Below are 18,084 nucleotides of genomic sequence, written 5' to 3'. Positions count from 1 at the left end.
AGGAAAAAGCAGTCACACTGGGTTGGTAACACTTCATTTTTTAACATCAGTAAACATTTTCCAGTTTCATTTTTTTTTCCAATAGAATATGCTGTTAATTGTAATAAATTATGTTTTAGTTATACGAAAATAGATGACAAGGCATGACACATATGAGTGGAGACCAGTGTGACTGACATCTGGCTTTAGAGTTTGTTTTTTCAGCCAGAAGAATATGTTTGTATATATGCACATATGCTGTCTTTGTCTGCTCCTCCTGTTTATTTGATTTTCATCAATTGTCCTCAAAAATAGATCAACAAATCCATGTTTTGTTATTTCACATCAGAATACACAATACAGCCTCTGCATGGAAAACTAACATGCCATCTTAATAATAAATGTGTTTGTTTGCAAATATATCAGAATTATAACTTTATTAAACCAAGTAGGCATAGAACTCTTTCAAAATCGTGTTTATTTATATTTACTTCTTCACCAATGTCTACCAAATGAAGGTCTGTTAGAACATCACGGTCAGCCACATAAAAGCGCAGCAGTAAATCTGCCACAACTACATTCTTAGCAATAACCCAAAATCTACCACAGAGGTCATATTATAAAGAAAACCCCACCAACTAAGCAATAAGAGAAAAAGCCAAAACAGTGACAAAAAGCCACTGTTACCACTGTTGTTATTTATGACGACAACAACAAATACAGTAATTACAGTAATTACAGCTGTGCCGTCAACACCTGATTACAGACATTACACAGAAACCCTCGAGTGAAAAGCAGAAACCGTGGCTCACCAGAAATAACACTAAAAAAAACTCATTACCGCAAATGAACCTGAATCCACCGAGAAACATTGACAATATAATATAACATACTGTACATAACATAAAGCATTATCAGTGTCATGAGGCCCAGACACTTCCTTTGGAAAAGCTACTTGAACATTAAACACACATGTTCAACAGAGCGCTACCGAAAGTCCTTCATCCCCACTGCTGTTCGGATATTTAACTCCTCGTTTTAAATGTCCGCCCATTTACATACTTACCTCTGCTTATGGTGTAAAATTCAAATTCAGTTTATTTATTCAGGATTTCTCTTCTGTACTGAGTGCATATCTCGGTTTAGTTCCTTTCTACACTGTGTGTACTACTTGGATATTGTGCTTATTTTTATTCTTATCTCTACTGAATTACTTACCCTACATTAGAGTGTGTAATTTAATTACATTTTTTTTTTTTACCATATTGTATTTTATTTTTATTCTATTTTTTACTCTTATCTTACATTTTACTTCTTTTTACTTATATTAGAGCATATTGTATTTTATTTTATTCTATTTCTTACTCTATCTTACATTTTACTTCTTTTTACTTATATTAGAGCGTATTTTTACCTTACTGTATTTTATTTTATTAGAGTCTTACTTATATTTAGAGTGTGATTTGTTTACCATATTGTATTTTATTTTTTACCCTATTTTTACTCTTATCTTTACGTTGTCTTTCTTCTTACTTATTATGCCCTTTGCACATTTCTGCACCTCTTGTCGCCTTAATTGAGCTGTTGTAAATGTGTGTTTCCCCCCCGGGGGAGGAATAAAGTCATTCAATTCAATTCAATTCAATTCAATTCAATTCAATTCAATTCAATTCAATTCAATTCAATTCAATTCAATTCAATTCAATTCAATTCAATTCAAGATACATTTCTTTTGTGACACTTGACAAACTAGTTCACTAAAAGGCCACACAAGTTACACCAGTGACCCAGTGAACCAGTGTAAATATTTATGTGAGGCCTATTTATGATTTCGTTTCAAAATCCCCAAAGTAGAAAAGGAAACAATTACCTTATACCTTATCAGGGGTTTGTTTTAATGCTCTAATACTTTCCATGTGCTCTATATTTGGCATAATCAGAATCAACATCAGTATCAGAATAAAGTTTATCGCCAGTAGATATTAATAAACAAAGAATTTGCTTCGGTATTTCCATGCAGAACAAAAAACACTGATAAGAAAACAGAATAAAGGTTAAAAAAAGACTCAAGAAAAATAAAGATTGAAGCAGAAAGGAAAATAAATTACTTAATTAGCAAAAAAAATGATGTTGATGTGAAATATTGTTCTGTATCGTTTTATGTTCTATTTGCTGCATTTTTCATCTCCAGAACATAATATTTTTTTTTTTCACACAGGATTTTGAGATAAAAACAAGCTAAAGAGAAGTCGAATGCAGTTAAAAAATTGTGCTTTGAGGAGGAATAAACGGGATCAAAAACTTGATTAGCCCATAAATGATTCTGTAATAAATATGAACATATTCAGTGAATATACCAAGTCATATATTATTTTTTCTTAATGCTAAAGCCTTTTGTCTAATGTTGTTTTCTGTCACAATTCCTTGTTTGTGTCATTTCACTCACACGTATTAGAAATGATACTAGTGTTGTTTATTTAACAATAATATTATGTCAAGTATTACAACATAATGCTTCCTTGGAGACGGAGCTTGTGTTGAGGTGATTATGTGCAGCCTGCTGTCCTTCATGAATCACCTCTGACATTTGCTGTCGGACATGATGACTACACACTGTCTTCATCATACAGCTGTCTTCCACTGGGAGTGGTCCAGAGCCGTATTTGCACTTGGAGGAGCTGCAGTTGAATTCAAGACCACGGTGAACATCACGTCATACACAGTGTGTCTCCAGGATATAACCAAAGATAAGACAAACGAGTAAACAACTCCTGTAAACGATGATGGGGACGAAGATGGTGAGATCAACTCACCATCTGGAGTAATTAATAACCTTTTAAACTGTTTAACTGCTTCGTGTTTCCTCTTGCACCAGTGTCAACATACATGTACTGCTGTCACACATCCTTTATTTGACCGGGTGAACCCTTGTTGCGTTTAAACGCAGCATGAAATGATAAAATCACAACCATGATACAAACAAATACAACTAACAGTTAATATCCAGTGAATATGCAGTAAAATGAATAAATCAAACATAAATAAACCTTAAGAAACGACATCAGTGACCGAACGTAAAACTTTCAGCTCATTTTGTCTATGATTCCAGGAAAGTTCAACGCTTCCTTTTCTAGTTCTGCTCTGACTTTCAGGACTGACACTTTCACATTTCAAACTCAGACGAGTTTTGAAGACAGAAAGTCATCCAGTGATCAAATCTGCAATTCTGGCCTCATGTTGTCAGCTGCATGTGATTTGCTTGCTCCAGATGAACTGTCAGTAAAGCAGAGACATCTTTTAAAACAATAGAATACATTTTATGTAAAATATGTTTTTCGGAGTAATTTTTTTTCTGTTTTTCGGAGTAATTTTTTTTCTGTTTTTCGGAGTAATTTTTTTTTCTGTTTTTCGGAGTTATTTTTTTTCTGTTTTTCGGAGTAATTTTTTTTCTGTTTTTCGGAGTTATTTTTTTCCCCCCTTTTTTTCGGAGTAATTTTTTTTCTGTTTTTCTGAGTCATTTTTTTTATAACAACCTAGACTGCTTGTTTAGTTTAATCAAGTTTTACTTTGATCTGGGTTTAAGACACTGGGAGATAGTCCTTAAGTCAGATAGATGGTATTATCATTAGTTTGTCGACTTAACACATGCAGGCACCTGAGGACTTTGGGGTTGTTCAGAAGGAAAAAGCCCATTCAGATCTGCTAGACATAGCAATCTTTCTCCAGATCAGTTGGCCAGATATGGCATGCTCCATGGATACAAGATGATGCATTTGAAATGCATTCAGGCTGGCTACATTGTGACTCAAGAGACGATCAGGAGACTGTTGAAAATATTGGATGCACACGGTGTGCAGCTGAGGCGCCGGAATCGCCTTCGGCGGCGTGTGTACCATAGCAAGAGTTCTCGATAATTCTGAAAAAAATTACTCTGAAAAACAGGGGAATAAAAATATTTGCACGAAAAACAGAAAAAAAATCACTCTGAAAAACAGAAAAAAAATTACTCTGAAAAAAAAAAATACATAAAAACTCTTCAACAGCTGATATTTTGAGCATGCCAGCCATTTTCCTTTTAATTGATGCCTGTTTCTGTTGAAACTGCAAGTGAAGTGCAGACATATTTGTTTTAATTGAGAGATAAGGAGGCTGTAGAGGGGATTATACTGCGTGAGTAAAAGGCGTTGGACATTGTTTCAGTACATATTTGTCCCGGCAATAAAACTTCACTTTGTACTAAGAAAGAAGGTGGGAGGAAAGAAAAAAAATAAAAATGCTATCTCAATATAAAGGGATGCTGAGCGCAGTTTGGATGAAACCTGCTTTAGCAAAAGCAGCTCACACCAGTGAGAATGAGGTGGAGATGTGTGTGGTTGAGTTTCCTTGCTTTGTCTGTCGATATTGTCACAAATGTACAAGCCAGACTGGGTGAGATACTGTTCTTTGTATTGGTTATTTTACTCAATTAAGTATCGTGAATGTAATATACTGTTTTCTACTTATGCTATTTTATTTCCTCAGTGCGCAACCACGTCAGCAGCATCTGCAGCACATGGGGCAGAAACCACTTCAAGACATTTGACGGTGACATGTATCAGTTCCCCACCATGTGTGAATACAACCTGGTCTCTGACTGCCACGATTCCTACCAGGAGTTCTCTGTGCACATGAGGAGGAAAGAGACCGACGGGAACCCGACAGTCAGTTATGTGGCGGTCACTATCAGCGACCTCTTGTTCCACATCAGCAAGAGTGCGGTCACTGTCAATGGTCAGATGTAAGTAAAAAGCATCTTGTAAGAGAAGCTCCGCTCCTCTTTTCTGACATTTGTTCATCATGTCAATAATACAAATGCATGTCCTTGTTCCCAGTGTTGAAATGCCGTACTACAACGCAGGAGTACAAGTGGAAAAAAATGCCGTTTACATCAAACTCCAGTCAAAAGTCGGCATCACTGTCATGTGGAATGGTGATGATGCACTCATGGTAATAACTAAGTAAAAAACTGTTGTGCCATTCAAGGGACATCAAAGTAATGAAATTATAGTATAAATCTATATATTAAATTTTTTTTTATTTAACTAACTATTATATGTGGACCTACAAAATTAAAAAAATTCAGAAATGAAAATTGACCCCAAAACAAAGAGATGAATAATTTCAGTGACAGTCTGTCACAATAAGAATAAGCCTCTAGACCAAGAGGTCATGGTCATGGAATTGGACTTTTCACCAGAGGGTTACGAATACGAATACGAAAAACTTGATTGTCCACAAAGTGAAAATTTGTCTTTGGTTCCACCACAGCAAACAAAAACATTAAAAACTAAATATAAAAACACAACCCAATACACATAAAACTGAACGGAAAAAAGACGACACGTTTCATACGGCCTGCAAAGTCATGGGTACAATATCATGAATTAAAAACATAGAAATAGATAAAATAAAGGTGAGTACATAAAGGGTGGTTACCTGTTCAAATCACAGGACGGGTTAAGGGTTGAGGTTTGCTCATGAGCAAGGCACCCAATTGCTCCCTGAGTGATGCCCAGTGCTCCTGCGCCCGGCTTGTGTGTGTGTTCACTCCTGGTGTGTAATAAGAATGGCTTAAATTCACTATCACTAATTGGTGTGTGTGTGCAAACATAACTTATTCAAAATCGAATTAATAAAATAAATTGACCTGGGACATGAAAATAATCAGTGTATTCAGCGCTTCTTATGAAAGCACAATATTTTACTAACATATAATATCTTATTGTGTTGCTGACGTAGGTGGAGCTGGATCACGACTACGCTAATCGTACTTGTGGACTTTGTGGAGACTTCAACGGCGTTTTGGTCCACAATGAGTTCATACATCACGGTATGAGGTTGTTGTTGTTGTTGTGCACTCTGTGTAAATAACAGGTGTATCATGTTCCTTCTGTGTATGACACAGAGGATATATATTTAAATGCAGGTCGCAGAATTAGCCCGTTTGAGTTTGGCAACAGACACAAGGTCCATCGTCCAAATGAGGATTGTGAGAATCCCAGCGAAGAGGAAGACGAATCTCTGGCTGCTGAACAACAGTCAGATTCATGCGCCCAGTTTGTGAGTTTTACGATCCACTTGCCCTTTTTCACTGGTGTATTTTCAACAGAATAACGTTTTTTTTTTTTCTATCTCTTCCTCTTCTGTAGCAACCCGTTTGTACACAGATGTTGCGTTCAGGGTCCTGGAGCTCCTGCACCAGTCTGATTGACCCCGAACCTTACATCCAGGCCTGTGTGCAGGACATGTGTGGCTGCAACGTCACAAATGACTTCTGTGTCTGCACGACACCGTCCGAATTCTCTCGACTGTGCTCCCATGCAGGAGGGCAGCCTCCTAACTGGAGGACGCCTCACTTCTGCGGTAATATTTTGGTTTCCCCTCATTGTTTTATATGGAGAGAGCAATGAGAGCAAAACATTTAAACTGTTGTTTAGATTATACGAGATAAAGATTAAGATGATGTGTTGACATATATGTTATTAATCACAGAAACATATAAATAAAAGTAAAATAAATGCTCATTTTTATTTTTCCCATGTCTTCACAGATAAACAGTGTCCATTTAACATGGTTTACCAAGAGAGTGGTTCTCCATGCATGGACACCTGCTCATACCGGGACACAAGTTCACTGTGTGAGGACCACAAAATGGACGGATGCTTCTGTCCTCCTGGTTAGTGCACTTTACACGTTTTCTTACCGCACAGCACGATGCTTCAAGCGTTAATAAACGTGTGTGTGTGTGTGTGTGTGTGCTGCAGGAACTGTGTTTGACGACATCTCTGAGGGAGGCTGCATCAGTCAGTCAGAGTGTCAGTGCAAAGACGACAAGATCTATAACTCCGGTGAGGTCAACCGCCAGGGCCAAACTGAATGGTACGTGTCACGTGTTCAACGGTGTAAAAAATAATACGCTACTTGTTTTTCTATCTATTAAATTCCTTGGGTTATTTCAGTACGTGCGTGATGGGAAGATGGTCTTGTAAGAAAAACCTTGAAATGCCTGCTACATGTGCAGTGGAGGAGGGTTCACATGTAACCACCTTTGATGGGAAAACCTTCCACTTCCACGGAGAATGTCACTACACTCTCGCCAAGGTGCAAAGCAAGGTGAGTCGCTTACAAGTCGTCTTGTACAATTACCCTATTTGGTAACGCTTTCTTTTACAGTCCCCTAATTACCTGTTATTTAGCTGGTAAATTCATGGTAACACTAAAGTGTTGCTAGGTAATTACCAAGGGTAATAAGATAAGTAAATACAGTGAAACCGTTGCCAAAATACTGGGTAATGCACGGTAATGTACTCGGTAAGTAAAGTAAAACTGTACTGTAAAAGAAAGCCAAGCTTGTTTCCATGTAATTACACACATTTTTAGGGTTAGGTTTGTTAGATTACCCCTTGGGTAAATAGCTAGTAATTAGGGGACTGTAGGTACCTGCTTATTACCAGTTTATAACCCAATAATACACTTACATTTACCATAGTTTTGCCATAGTTTAGCTGTACATACCTTCTTATTAACAGCAGTAATAACACGCTATAATTAACTATATAGTTACCAGGTAAATGCCCAGTATTTTGGCAACAGTTTCACTGTATTTACTTTCTTATTACCATTGGTAATTACCTAGTAACACTTTGGTGTTACCATGAATTTACCAGCTAAATACCAGGTAATTAGGGGACTGTAAAAGAAAGCGTTACCAATTATTTTTTTATCCGCAGATGTAGAATGATATATAAAACGATGATACATTTTTTTGTCGTTGTATATTTCAGGATGATAAAAGTCCCAAATTTACCATCCTGGTGCAGCTGGTGCCTTGTGTAAACCAGGAGTATGACACGTGTCTCAAAACTGTCAAACTCCTGCTGAACAACGACAAAAGCAACGTGAGTCAAACCGTGTCAGTAAAGAAGACTGTGGTCGCGCACGAGCTCACACACACACACTCACACCTGCAACACTCAAATGATTCATTCTGTTTTTCAGGTATTAACGTTCACTTCAGATGGAAAAGTGAAGCAAAACACACAGATCATCACTTTGCCGTACCAGGTACAAGGTGAGTGACGCAATATGAAAACTCTGAATAGAACGTTCTATCGTTTTTAATTATTTACGCCGTATTTGAAGTGGCAAACAAAACTCACTGTTTGTACTATTCCTTTTATTCAAAGGTGTCCTCTACATATTCCGTCCCTCATCCTTCCACATCTTGCTCCAGACCAGGTTTGGGTTGCAAATTCAGATTCAGCATGTGCCAATGATGCAAGTCTACGTCAGTTTGGAGCACAGCTACAGGGCAAAGACACGAGGTCAGTTTGACATTTGTCTTAACATCATTACTGGAATACATTTAGACGTGGGCATTATAACACTGTCATCCCATGATGGTGACAGCAATGTTAATTTAAGAACTAATATTTGTCATATACAGCCATGAAAAAATTACTGTCAAATGTACAATAGAACCATTTGAGTGTGTGACTCTACTGACCACAGTTAACCATGAAACTCTCTGAAAAACAAGCATGATGATGTTCAATAATTAGTTATCAGTTAGTGTCTCGTGACATTCAACTTAATTCATGTATTAGAGCAGGGTTTCTCAATTCTGGTCCTGGGAGCCCACTGTCCTGCATGTTTTAGGTGTTTCCCTGCTCCAACACACCTGATTCAAATGATCAGGCTTCTGCAGAGCTAACCATTTGAATCAGGTGTGTTGGAGCAGGGAAACACCTAAAACATTGCAGGACAGTGGCTCCCATGACCAGTAGTGACGAACCCTGTGTTAGAGTAACAATTCAAGCAACTTTCCCCTGTAGAGATTCCAAAAAGACACATTTTGATCAACTCCTGGATCAATTCGGGGTTAGAGCCGCAAAGAAAACATGTTTTTTTTGATTGCCGAACAGACGCCAAATCGCCTGTTTGTTGCAGCTTAAAATCTAATCAAAGCCTTTGCTTTCCTTCAGGTTTGTGTGGGAACTACAACATGGTCCTGGCTGACGACATGAAGACACCTCAGGGAATTGTGGAGGGAACAGCAGTAACGTTCAGCAACTCGTGGAAGGCTAACCACATGTGTGAAGACAGGACGGAAAGACTTGAAGACCCTTGTTCTCTTAGTGTGGAGAACGGTAAACAAGTGGTTTTTTTTTTTTATATATGTGTTGCTGACAGCAAAATACTACTGTAGCGTTACATTCATACAGCTATGGCTGATCTAGAGTGTTTTTTTCAGTGACATGAGGATCTTTTAGATCGCGGATGGCTTGTATGACGCTAACCATAACTTGGTCAGAGGAAGGCTTAGCGGTACTCTGGGTCAAGGTGGCATGGGAGCTCGTTGAACTCGGTTTACATAGTTATATCTGTTACTTGGAGACTTTGACAGTCATAAGAGCCGGGAAAATGCAGTTATAAAGTCGAGCAAAAAGCCTTATTAACAAGTGTCTGGTATCAAGCTCTGTCACATCGTGTCCTCCCTCCATGGCGTCGCACCGGAAGTAACATGAGGATCTTTTAGGTGTCTCACAGTAAAGGAAAGGGAAACTATCACAGAATCTAATAACACTTTCCCACCGGCCGGCACCAACGTGGTTCCCGTTCGGGGCTCGAGTTCTGTTCCAAACCATTGTGCTCTAAACTAACCAGCATGTGTTCACATCAATTAAAAGGACACTATGTAGTATTTATGGGTTTATATAACCCAAAATCCACTTTTTTATACATATTATGTGCTCCTGCATTGTCTAGTCGCTGTATAATAGTTTTTGTTTCATTTTCGTAGTGTTTCAAAAAGTCATGTAAAAAAACACGGTCGCGGGCCGCGGTTGCATAGCCACTGTTAGCAGAGAGACGCCATGTTTCTACCGGAGCCTGTAAGGACAAACGCGAGAGAACAAATCAAGCGTCTCTTTACTTGTAGCAGGAAGTCCCGCCTCCTCTCGCTCTCGCTTCGTCTGCTACGGCCGCGGTAGCTCCGCCCTCTCCCTCGCCTCACGAACCTCATCTGCTGACACGGAGAAAGACGACGAGGACGACATTTGACCAGCTGCGGATACCGTAGCCCTCAGGGAAGGGAGGGGGTGAGCAGAGCAGCAGGTCTTTGTTGTAAATTTCAGCCTCTCCTCTAGATGGCACTATAAACTACTTACTTCACCTTTAAGTGGAACCAAAAGCTCCTCTGCATTATGTCATTAACAGCAGGCTGCAAAGTAAATGTGACTGTGTGCAAACTTAGCTTTCTGCTAGTTCTCCTGGGATTCAGAGGGGGATGCCCAAATCACCACCAAACATGCTGTCACCTTACAATGTTGTTTCCTTTGCCATTGCCAGGAAAGAGCGAGTACTGGGAACCAACTTAGCTTCCAAATTGATTTACTTTCAGTGCTAACGCACTGGCCGGTTCAGCCAATTTGGTTTGAAAGATGACCCTGCTCTGCTTGTGACGTTAGGCTGTTTGTTCATGAATAAACTCCCCCGATTAAACACGTTCATGAGGTGACATACGAGGAGGTTAGACCAATAGATGACTTTAAATGAAATGGACAGTCTATAACTCACATTATTGCATACACTGGAAATTAAAGAGTCACCTTTTGCTCCTTCTCAGAGAGGTATGCCCATCACTGGTGTGCTTTGCTGCTACAGACAAACACCACATTTGCGCAGTGTCATTCAGCGGTGGATCCTGAGCCGTATCACAAGGTATGGTAAAAATCTGTCAGTTTGCCTCTTTTTATTTAATAAGGCTGTGATGGGACAGAAGCTCTTCATGATTTAAATTGTTTTTTTTTTTAAATCTCTCCTCTGCAGAGGTGCATCTATGCAAGCTGTAACTGTGAGAAGAGCGAGTCCTGCCTGTGTGCCGTCTTATCATCTTATGCACGGGCGTGTGCTTCAAAGGGAGTGTTCTTGACGGACTGGAGAGGCAGCGTGTGTGGTAAGGATTTCTTTAATTGAGTTGATGCTTTCTGCGGATACATTAATATGATCCTTTGGTAACGCTTTCTTTTACAGTCCCCTAATTACCTGGTATTTAGCTGGTAAATTCATGGTAACACTAAAGTGTTGCTAGGTAATTACCAAGGGTAATAAGATAAGTAAATACAGTGAAACCGTTGCCAAAATACTGGGTAATGCACGGTAATGTACTCGGTAAGTAAAGTAAAACTGTACTGTAAAAGAAAGCCAAGCTTGTTTCCATGTAATTACACACATTTTTAGGGTTAGGTTTGTTAGATTACCCCTTGGGTAAATAGCTAGTAATTAGGGGACTGTAGGTACCTGCTTATTACCAGTTTATAACCCAATAATACACTTACATTTACCATAGTTTTGCCATAGTTTAGCTGTACATACCTTCTTATTAACAGCAGTAATAACACGCTATAATTAACTATATAGTTACCAGGTAAATGCCCAGTATTTTGGCAACAGTTTCACTGTATTTACTTTCTTATTACCATTGGTAATTACCTAGTAACACTTTGGTGTTACCATGAATTTACCAGGTAAATACCTGGTAATTAGGGGACTGTAAAAGAAAGCGTTACCGATCCTTTTCATTAGATAGTCATCAACTGTTTGTTACACCTTTCTCACATTCTGCACACACAGATAAATACTCGAGGAACTGCCCGGTGTCTCAGACCTTCTCTTACAAACAACACAGATGCCAGTTGACTTGCAGATCTCTGGGCTCAAAGCAGCAGAGCTGCATCTCTGACTTCTTGCCTGTGGACGGCTGCTCCTGCTCTGAGGGTCTCTATCTAAATGAAAATAGCATATGCGTCCCCATGGCCAAGTGTCCGTGCTACTATGATGAAGTGCAAATCAAGCCAGGGAAGTCCATCAACATCAAAGATGAGCACTGGTGAGTTCCTATTTAGTGACGTTCAGTGTTGCCAGGTGAGAAATGTAGGATTATCGTACCAGAGACATAAAATTATCGTATTTTGAGGGAAATTATCGTACACCCGTCATCACCAAAATAACAAATCTATTGATGCGCTATAGTCACTCTAGTGTTGAATAGCGTCTAACAGGCACTCACAGCTTTGTGGCGTCAGTACAGAAGGGATTCATCAGCAGCCCCACAGTTGCGTTAGGCTAAAGTTTCCCCCATAAACTAATGAGACCAAATCATGAGGTGGAGGCCACCTACTGTTAGGAAATAGACATAGCACCAGGTTGACTTTTTTGACAAAGAGAAACAGTATTCATGATAACTGACAAGAAAATAAAGATCTGGCTTCACATATTAATATTTTATTTTCAGAGCAACAACATGTCTCTGTCCTCAAAAATGACAACAACTAATAAAATAAACAAAAACAGCACTTATGCAAATTTAAAAGTGCCTGCTACCAGGTTATGACTTAAAATAAAGTGCATATATAACCTATATCGACTCTGCCCCGCCGTCTTCATAACCTCTCCACCTCCTCCTCCCCCTTCCACAGGTTCTCTCATTTTCCGCACCTCTTCCAGACCAACTCTGCTTCGTCTTCATTTCTTTTTTTCTCACTCATGGGTCAAGCGCAGCGGACTATTCAGCCAATCATGGCCGTTGTTCTGAGGCAAACGAATGCACGTCACTCGTAGCTCACATTTAGAAAAGCACGATTGACTGGAAACTTGTTGCATCTGGAAACAGATGCCTTCAGGGTTCACAAAAAAACTCAGACAGACAGTTGCGACGCTGATTACAACCGATTATAACCACACATTCACGGAATGGTCAAATTATCGTATATTTGGCCTTTTTTGGGATTATTGATCGTACATCGTACAGAGGGCAAAATTATCGTACAAATACGATAGTTATCGTACACCTGGCAACACTGGTGACGTTTGACATCAAATGAATTCTCCTAGACTCAGGTAGATTTAGTGCTGTTGTAAAGAATGTAGTAAATGACACTTTTTGAGTATTTTTGTGTTGCATCCTGTGTCTCTGGTGTCTTTTTCTAGTGTTTGCTCAAACGGAGTGCTTCGTTGTAATTCTTTGAGATCCCGCTCACTGAGTATGTCTCTCTCTCTTTTTTTAAAAAACTATTTTTAACCACAGCTTTGACATACATTTGTTGGCTATATACTATATTAATAAATCATTGTCTTCCTCTGCTTCAGCATGCCCTTTTCCAAAGTTATTCGTCAACTGTTCCACTCCTGGCATAGGAGAGCGTGGAGTCCACTGTGCTCAAACTTGTTTAAATCTGGACAACGATGATTGTGTGAGTTCTTTTTTATTTTTTACTAACAGCTTGTTAGTCTCGAATCAAAGATATCATGCATATTTCTGGAGTTTGATGGTGGAATACTGAATATGTAAAATACAGACAGTTTTTTCCCCCATATTTTCTCTCTCTTTTTTAACCACAGTGGTGTTTTTATCTTCCCAGGACTCCACAGAGTGTGAAACTGGCTGTTATTGTCCCAGTGGCCTCATTGATGATGGAAAAGGTTTCTGTGTAAAAGAAAGCCAATGTCCTTGTCAGCATAATGGGCATCTGTATGCAGCAGGAACAAAAATACCGAACCAGTGTAACACTTGGTGAGACGTTGTTTTTAATTAGTTATGATAAACTATACGTATTTGTTTGTGTGTGTTCTCTTGATTTAAATACTCAAAACTTTTTATTACAATTCACCATTTCTCACACATCCAGCACCTGCAGAAGTGGAAGGTGGGAGTGCACGGAGAAAAAATGTCCAGGAACATGCGTTATTTATGGAAGTGGTCACTACAAGACATTTGATCAGCGAATGTATGCCTTTAATGGACAATGTGAATATGTTGCTGTCAAGGTAAACATCAACCAAATGTTTGAAATCTCCTTGTTTACTAGTTCACTAACCATGTAGTGGACGAACAGTATAGTTTAAACTCTGGACACATTTTCATTTTGATTTGACGCCATCACTGTCATCTATGACATGCAGCACACTGTCTTTTAGCTATTTTTTTCATAATCTTCAAGTGTTGCAGAACAGAGTAAAGGTTACGGTAAGGTTTGGTTTGATTTAATCAGTAGTCGCTGTACTTAAGAAATGCAAAATCTCTCTCTTTTAAGAACAAATGTGGCAATAAAATGGTACGGGAGAACTTTGGAGTGATCACAGAAAATGCACCATGTGAAACTACAGGCACCACGTGCTCCAAAATCGTCAGGGTCCTACTTGGGGTAAGATCACACAACGACGCCTGTTATGTGGCCTTGCTTGACATTTTTGAAAACAACTCAATAACTAAGACAGAATACAATTCAATTCTGTACCAAACTGCTGTTTTTGGTGAAATGAAAGCAATCTCTCGTTATCGACAGGGAATGGAAATTAAACTGTCAAAGGGGAGACACGAAGAGCAGGACTTGGGACATGGCCCTCAGATTCAATACAGAATTAGAAAGGTTGGATTATATCTGGTGATAGAATCTGCCATTGGTCTGACAGTGATGTGGGATCGGAAAACAACTGTTCGCATCCTCCTGGAACCACAGCACAGCGTGAGTCACAGTGTGAAATTAACTAGTCTTAGTGAAAATGAGTTGATGATCACCTTCAACCACGTATAAAACAACAGTGGTATTGCTAAACACTAGCATTCCTTTGATAGTAGTTGAGGCATAATGTTCACAATTTACTTACGAAAGAACATTATAATATGAAAGTCTAAAAATGCATGTCATTTTTCGTTTCATAGGGAGAAGTATGTGGCCTCTGTGGAGATTTTGATGGCGACGGCCACGACTTCATCACTCAGGACCAGATGGTAGTGAGCAGTCCTGCAAAATTTGCAAACAGCTGGAAAGTGTCCAGCGGCTGCAGAGATATGAGAATGAACGTCAACCCTTGCGAAGCTGAACCAAAACGGCATTCTTGGGCAAAAGTGACGTGCAGCATTATAAATGGGGAGACTTTCAAAGATTGCCACAATCAGGTAAATATAGAGTTGCTTCAGATCACTATGGAGATTTCCATTGCTGGATAGCCTTAACTCTTCAATGTTCATTTACTGAGCAGGTAAATCCCCAACCATTTTATGAAAACTGCGTGACAGACGCATGCGCCTGTGACACTGGAGGAGAGTGTTTCTGTACAGCAGTTGCAGCTTATGCTCAAGCTTGCAATGAAGCCGGTGTCTGTGTTTCATGGAGGACTCCGAAAATCTGTCGTAAGTAAACAACAATTGTGAGCTTAAGCGGGATGTTTTTTTGTCATTATAGAGATCTTACGGCCTATTTGAAGATTTGTAATTTAACTAAAATGATACGCAGTCCCACAAGTTACAGAATAGTCTGTGAGCATCTATTCAATTTATTTGATGGGAGTTGAGGTTTGCATTCTAATGAAATAGGTCATTGTTATGTGGAGCAATATTCCCTTTTTTCACTCAAAATAATATGACTAACTTGCCTTACTTCCTCCCTAGCTGTCTTTTGTGATTATTACAATGGTCCACAAGAATGCAAGTGGCACTATAACCCTTGTCATACAACCTGCTACAAGACCTGTTTAAATCCTCAAGGAAATTGTAGTACCCATCTACCCATCGTGGAAGGTAAGATGTTACCTTGGATTTGCTAATTTGATGTGCCTATGTATAAAGACAGACATCAATATTCTGGTGCATAACAGACAACAGTGTTACAGATAAAACTCAGTATGATTCCACAGTGAGAAAAAATTAAATATATCAGTAATATTATATATTACTGATTACTGGGTATATTATGTCTTTGTCTCTGACTCCCTGTTCAGCTTAAATAGGCCTGACCGTAATTGACTGTTGTTTTTGTTTTCTTTTCTTTTTTACCAACCAATCAGACACAGAGTATTCTGGGTGTTTGGAATAAATGCAATGAGGCTTTTTTTTTAATGTAACCATTTACTGTATAGTAAATAAGTAAGTAACAGTTGCCAATTGTTTAATGTTTGACTTTTACAATTTTCATGTATGTATTGTGGACACAATGAAGATGCTCAGATGAGGATTTATTATTGTTACTATATGATATGAGCGTGGAATTAATCTGACAGGACGATCTTTTCAAAGTATATTTTCAAATTTTGAAGCAAATCTAAACAAAGTACTCGGCAGTTAGCAGGGGCTTGGAGCAGACTTGTTCACCAGAATAGGTTACTATGATACTATGGATGGATAGTAACTCCCACCTAAATTAGCCAGACTTATCGAAATAAGCAAGACTTGCCTCCCAGAGCAGTCATCCATGCTCTGCCCTCCAGGTAAACTGCTGCACAAACAAAAGGCCAACAAATTAGGGATGCACCAAAATGAAAATTGTTGGCCGTAACCGAAAATCAGGAAACACAAACACCGAATATATTATTATTATTAGGCAAATTGGACACTGACACTGTCTACTGACAGTCGACTGTAGGTGTGAGTTTGAGAGTGGGTGGTTGTTTGTTTCTTTGTGGCCCTGTGATTGACTGGCGACCTGTCCAGGATGTACTTTCGCCCTATGTCAGCTGGGATTGGCACCAGTGACCCCGTGCAAAATTACATACATATTTTATTTTTTTATTTTTAGACTGACTTCTTTGCATTTCAGGTTTGTATTTGAGGTAGTAACAAAATAACAAACTAAATCAAAGATTATGTGTCCACTCTCAGTGCTCAAGGTTTTTAATAATTACTATCTGTTTGTTTTGTTTTATAGGCTGCTATCCCGTATGCCCTGAAGATAAACCAATTTATGATGAAGAAAAGGATATTTGTGTGGAGGAATGCTCAGGTTGCTTTTATAATGGAAGCAGATATGAGGAAAATGAGGTTATTTATAATGTGACTGACAACTTGGGGATGTGCTACTACGCAATCTGCATCAATACAACTGTGATACATGAAAATAAAACCTGCGCTGCTTCAACTGTTCAACCACCAACAGTGACAACGATTCTTACCACTGAATCACTGACAACACCAACTGTACTGATCAATTCAACTGAACCCGTTGTCACTGCTACAACTCCACTTCAGACTCTTACTTCAACGCTACAGCCAACAACCCCGAAAGAGTCTACAACATTCCCAACCACACCTTTTACAAGAACTGCACACCCAACTGAAACCAGAACCCCTTACACTGAGTTTCCTACTTCAACTCAAGGGCCAACAACCACAACAGAATCTACAACCATTCCAACCACACCTGCTACAGCAACTCCACAGCCAACTACAACAGCAACATCCACAACACCTCACGGTGAGACTCCTACTTCAACTCCACAGCCAACAACCAGAACAGAATCTACATCCATTCCAACTACAACTGTTATAACAGAAACAATGCCAACTTCAACCACAATATCTACAACCCCTTACACTGAGTTTCCTATTTCAACTGCAGGGCCAACAACCAGAACAGAATCGATAGCACTTTCAACCACAATTGCTACAACAACAATGGAATCATCAACACCTCTTTTCACGTTTGAACCGCAAACTGAATCCCCTCGGCCATCTTCAACACCACCAAGAACTTTACCCCTTGTCTCTATCCAAACTACTACGCCTACACTTCAGACTCTTTCTTCAACTCTATGGTCACCAACAACAAGAGAATCTACATCCATTCCAACCACACCTGCTACAGCAACTCCACAGCCAACTACAACAGCAACATCCACAACACCTCACAGTGAGACTCCTACTTCAACTCTACAGCCAACAACCAGAACAGAATCAACATCCATTCCAACTACAACTGTTATAACAGAAACAATGCCAACTTCAACCACAAAATCTACAACCCCTTACACTGAGCCTCCTAGTTCAACTCTACAGCCAACAACCAGAACAGAATCGACATCCATTCCAACTACACCTGCTACAGCAACTCCACATCCAACTACAACAGCAACATCCACAACAACTCACAGTGAGACTCCTCGTTCAACTCTACAGCCAGCAACCAGAACAGAATCGACATCCATTCCAACTACACCTGCTACAGCAACTCCACATCCAACTACAACAGCAACATCCACAACACCTCAAAGTGAGACTCCTAGTTCAACCCT

At 39.3% G+C, this 18,084-nt stretch overlaps 1 protein-coding gene across 1 annotated transcript in view; it reads left to right on the top strand.

The window, feature by feature from the left end:
* Positions 1-4,568: 4,568 nt before the first annotated feature.
* The window catches only part of LOC310930640 (mucin-2-like), a gene marked incomplete at both ends in the record, with an annotated part of 45,487 nt that continues 31,971 nt past the window's right edge, over positions 4,569-18,084 (top strand). Inside the window, 19 exons of the mRNA XM_083893675.1 lie at positions 4,569-4,756; positions 4,851-4,965; positions 5,758-5,848; positions 5,945-6,078; positions 6,168-6,381; positions 6,569-6,694; positions 6,783-6,897; positions 6,978-7,131; positions 7,803-7,916; positions 8,017-8,089; positions 8,205-8,342; positions 9,003-9,167; positions 10,646-10,740; positions 10,849-10,975; positions 11,653-11,908; positions 13,440-13,500; positions 14,364-14,543; positions 14,741-14,977; positions 15,061-15,211. Coding sequence (XP_083749801.1) covers positions 4,569-4,756; positions 4,851-4,965; positions 5,758-5,848; positions 5,945-6,078; positions 6,168-6,381; positions 6,569-6,694; positions 6,783-6,897; positions 6,978-7,131; positions 7,803-7,916; positions 8,017-8,089; positions 8,205-8,342; positions 9,003-9,167; positions 10,646-10,740; positions 10,849-10,975; positions 11,653-11,908; positions 13,440-13,500; positions 14,364-14,543; positions 14,741-14,977; positions 15,061-15,211 — 2,734 coding nt within the window. The remainder of the gene's footprint in view (positions 4,757-4,850; positions 4,966-5,757; positions 5,849-5,944; positions 6,079-6,167; positions 6,382-6,568; positions 6,695-6,782; positions 6,898-6,977; positions 7,132-7,802; positions 7,917-8,016; positions 8,090-8,204; positions 8,343-9,002; positions 9,168-10,645; positions 10,741-10,848; positions 10,976-11,652; positions 11,909-13,439; positions 13,501-14,363; positions 14,544-14,740; positions 14,978-15,060; positions 15,212-18,084) is intronic.

Source organism: Microchirus variegatus (genome assembly GCF_963457635.1).
Source record: "Microchirus variegatus genome assembly, chromosome: 8".
Classification (NCBI taxonomy): domain Eukaryota; kingdom Metazoa; phylum Chordata; class Actinopteri; order Pleuronectiformes; family Soleidae; genus Microchirus; species Microchirus variegatus.
Note: the sequence above shows the minus strand (reverse complement) of the source record. Positions and strands in the feature narration are given on the sequence as shown.